The sequence below is a fragment of the Triticum aestivum genome, chromosome 1A (assembly GCF_018294505.1).
Source record: "Triticum aestivum cultivar Chinese Spring chromosome 1A, IWGSC CS RefSeq v2.1, whole genome shotgun sequence".
NCBI lineage: Eukaryota > Viridiplantae > Streptophyta > Magnoliopsida > Poales > Poaceae > Triticum > Triticum aestivum.
Genome location: NC_057794.1, coordinates 549,640,316 through 549,644,375, shown reverse-complemented (window position 1 = coordinate 549,644,375; position 4,060 = coordinate 549,640,316). Strand labels below are relative to the sequence as shown.

The 4,060-nt window shown below is 51.5% G+C and overlaps 1 protein-coding gene across 1 annotated transcript; it reads right to left on the bottom strand.

Annotated features, from left to right (window-relative positions):
- Positions 1-282: 282 nt before the first annotated feature.
- On the bottom strand, positions 283-1,323 carry LOC123180483 (ethylene-responsive transcription factor ERF109). The gene has a single exon (XM_044592559.1). The coding sequence runs from the start codon at positions 1,213-1,215 to the stop codon at positions 445-447; it is 771 nt and encodes a 256-aa protein (XP_044448494.1). The 5' UTR covers positions 1,216-1,323; the 3' UTR covers positions 283-444.
- Positions 1,324-4,060: the final 2,737 nt, after the last annotated feature.

The window sequence follows — 4,060 nt, the reverse complement described above, 5'->3', positions numbered from 1 at the left end:
GCCAATGAACATTTATGCCATGTGGGTTCGCCTAGTCGGTGAGAGTGGAGAGTGGCTCCGATTGTGATCGTCTTCAATGGCGAGCCTAGGATCTCAACACTAGGGTGCCATGATTTAAAATTTATGAAAATTTACACTATAAATAGTTAATTTGGTCTAAACACCATTAGAGTTCCAACAAAAAAATTGAGCAAAGGGGGTTTCCCCTGGTTAACCGTCATTGTAGTTCCAACAAATAAGCCCAAAATAGGATTTGTCTACATACAACATGACAGGGGAGTATGGTTGAACACAACTTTTCCATTGATCGGGTGCCTATTTATGCATGCAGAATTACAACCGAAGCTAGGACGTGTGCTAACCAAGCAGTGAGCAGGATTAGGAGTGGCGTACAAGCGCACTGACACCAGTCTATCTGGTACTGTCCTCGCTAATAGTCTAACACTAGTAGCAGAGGGGCACCCCTGATCCCGATCGTCTCTGTCCCGGTGCGTGAAATTTATCCAAAGTGTTGTCGACCGGGAGCAGTAAGCAGAGGTCGCTCTCGTCCAGCTTCATCAAGTCCACCAGGCCGTCCCAGAGCAGGTCCCCTGTTTCCTCCTCCTCCGCGCTGCGGGGCGAAGGCGACGGAGAGCACGCGTCTGACTTGGCCGCGGCATTGCCGCTGTCGTCGCGGAGATGCTGCTCGGGGAAGGAGAAGTTGAGCTTGGCGCGCGGGCCGCGGAACTCGACGGCGGCGCGGTCGTAGGCCCTGGCGGCGTCCTCGGCGGTGTCGAAGGTCCCGAGCCACACCCGCACGGCGCGGCGCGGGTCGCGGATCTCCGCCGCCCACTTGCCCCACGGCCGCTGCCTGACGCCGCGGTACTGGCTCTTCTTGTTCCTCCGCCTCCTCTGCGGCCCGCCAGCGGTCGCCGCTCTCGGCGCGTCCGATGCCGCGACCGCGCGCCCGGCCTCGGCGCCGAAGAACTCGCAGCCGAGGCACCCGTCCACCCCGCACGCCGTGCACGCCTCCTTGCCCGCCGGGAAGAAGAGGTCCGGCGCCGGCGTGGCGTACCCGGAGACGACGTGCAGCAGCGCGGCGACCATGACGCTCTGCTCCTGCTCCGGCGAGAAAGCCCTGCCGGCGAACGGCTGCGGTGGCTCGGCGGCCGCGGAGCTCGGGCCCTCCTCGAAGTGGCCGTCGAAGCGGATCATGTACTGCCGGCTCGCCTCCATTGACGCCGAGACGCTGAAGGTCTGTGTGTTCTTGCTGCCGATGAGTGCCTGATTGTGCCTTGAGCTGAGTGATGGCTGGAGGCTGGAGCTAAGCTTGAAGGTGATGGTTGTTTGAAGTGGGAGTCCGGGGGGAGAGGTATATATATGCTCCGGTCGACGTCGCAGGGGACGCGGCGCAGGCGCATGCAAAACAGAGGGCACCGACCATTTCTTTGGATGGGGGAAAGCTCATCAACGCGTGCGAAACGTGCGCGTTGGGGGGCCTTGGGTTTGTTTGTTGGTTTTGTTTATTTGTTTATTCCGGTATTGCCCTCCAGACGAGGGACAGCCGAGCCGAGCCGACAGCCTCAGCGTGTGGACGCGATGGGATCGCCAGCAGTGACGCTAGTGGAAGGAGGAGAGAGTGGGATCGGGATGTGATGGACCCATGGCCCATCAGGGCCTGGAATCGTTACGGATAAGGTCGGTCCGTCAGTCCGTCCGTCGAAAGGGTCAAATGGATGATTGTCATGTGGTTTTGCTCGCCTCACGTGGCGTCGAAGTCGGCTGATGCCTCATGCACCCTATTAGTAGTACTACCTCCGTCACGGTTTAGAAGGCGCGTTTGGAAATTCTCTGGGACCTAGGTGATTATCTATTGGTTATGAGAGGGGCTAAAAAATAGCATTCACACTATGCATGCATGCATATAGAAATAGTATATGGAATACTAATTAGCTACTAGAAATAAATGCAATGCGCCCTAAACCTTGTCTATTGTGGAAACGCATGCAAATTTAACTGTGCCTTCTAAACCGTGACGGAGGGAATAGCTGGATTGCTTGTTGTGTTTTCCTTTCTTTATCAGAAAAAGACAAACGGCCATTTTTTTGTGTGTTTTTTAAAAAAACGGCCATTTTTTTCTTCAGGCTCAATACTTGTATTATTCAATCAAAGTATCATTACAATCTTCAGCAACTATCTTTAAAACCTCAGGAGGACCTGACCCTAACCAAGTCAGTCCTATTATTAACGCGATCAAAAGCAGCTAACCTGTCGCTCGCTTTATTTTGTGAGCGTGCGACATGAGTAATACAAGTTTGATGAAGACTCAATAACAATCTAATCTCATTCACTAGCGAAGAGTACGCCGATCGATCAGTGCCCCCACATGTGATCATGGACACTGCAACTGAAGAATCCATCTCAATTTCTATCGGCAGTTCTGTGCGTTGAATCAACGAGGACAACCCCTCCATACAGGCACAAAGCTCCGCCTCCAGCACATCCCTGCAGGAATACAAAGCTCTGCAAGCTGAGAAAAGATAATCTTCCCTGAAGAATCTCTCAAAATCATACCCGCACCAGCATCATCACACGAGACAAATGCACCGTCGGTATTCAGTTTAGTCCAACCCTGGCTCGGTTTAGCCCAGCTACGCGACTTGGGCACATGTACAACCGGCTTTACCCCCGGGTCCATGGTGATATACGCTTTACCTTTCACCGGATCAGCGCCATTATCATGTTTGATGGCCATCAGTGACTCCAAGTAGCTCCGCAGGAATCTGACAGACACGTCCATTGGCGGGGCAGGTTTGTGATGCACCAGTTCATTGCGTACATATTAGCTTCTCCAGAAAATCAGTAGCAGCATACATCTCTCCAACTCAGTCCTTGGTGCTTAGTACTTGCAATAACCACTCCTTCCCACAATTGACTATCGATTGTAGATGAGGGAGTCTCCAGACTTTTGCCATTTCCATATATAAATCCCGTCCAAGTTGGCATCTTAAAAACAGATGAAAATTGTCCTCCGTATCCAAACCACATACTGGGCATATGCTAGTAGTTTCAAGCCCAATCTTATGTTTGTTCTTCCATGTCGGCAATCCATTAGTCGCAATTCTCCATGCAAAGTTTGAAACTGTCGGCGGTGCTCCACAATTCCATATGAACTTCCAGCAACTCCTCGCTCCCGGCGGCGACGAGCTAGATGATGCCGCATTAGACCTATGTGCCTCGTCGAAAGCCAACTGGTAGGCACTCTTCACGGAAAAACACCCAATTTTTCAGGCCCCCATGCAATAACGTCATCCCCTCGCCTTAGGGATGCTCTGATCTTTAAGTTCTCCACCACATCTGCTTGAACGAAATACTGATTCAGAGTTTGAATCTTCCAGGAGCCATTATCATTTAGTAGATCCGAAACATACTGAATGGGACATAGGGCCTTGTCTAGAAATAGGTTTATAGGAGAAAGGACGTGGGATCCAACTATCCCGCCACACCCTAATGCTACTCCCAATGCCACTCTCCAAATTAAGCCTTTCTTCAATAAATCCAAGCCGTGACTAATGGCCTGCCAGGAGGACGAAGCATTTCCGATGAACACCGTATCTTCGAGCTTGCCCTCTGGGTAGTACTTGGATTTGAGCAAACGCGCACAAAGGCTATCCAGTCTCGTGATAAGCCTCCACGCCTGACGAGCTAGAATTAAATAGACGAAAATCCCGGAAGCCAACACCACCCCTATCTTTCGGTTGCATAAGATGGTCCCATCCCTTCCAATGTACCTTCCTCTTTCCCTTCTCCGAACCCCAATAGAAATTCCTCATCATTCTAGTGAGGTCATCACAAACTGAGAACGGCAGCTTAAAAACTCCCATTATGTATGTGGGCAAAGCTTGTGCGACTGACTTTATAAGTACCTCTCTTCCCGGCTGAGCTAGGTACCCATCCCCCCACTGAACGAGCCTTTTGGTGAGGCTTGTTTGAAGGTTTTGAAACTTTTCTTTAGATATGCGTGCCTCAGGTGTGGGAAGACCCAAGTACTTCTCCTCAAAGACCAAACTCGTGACATGTA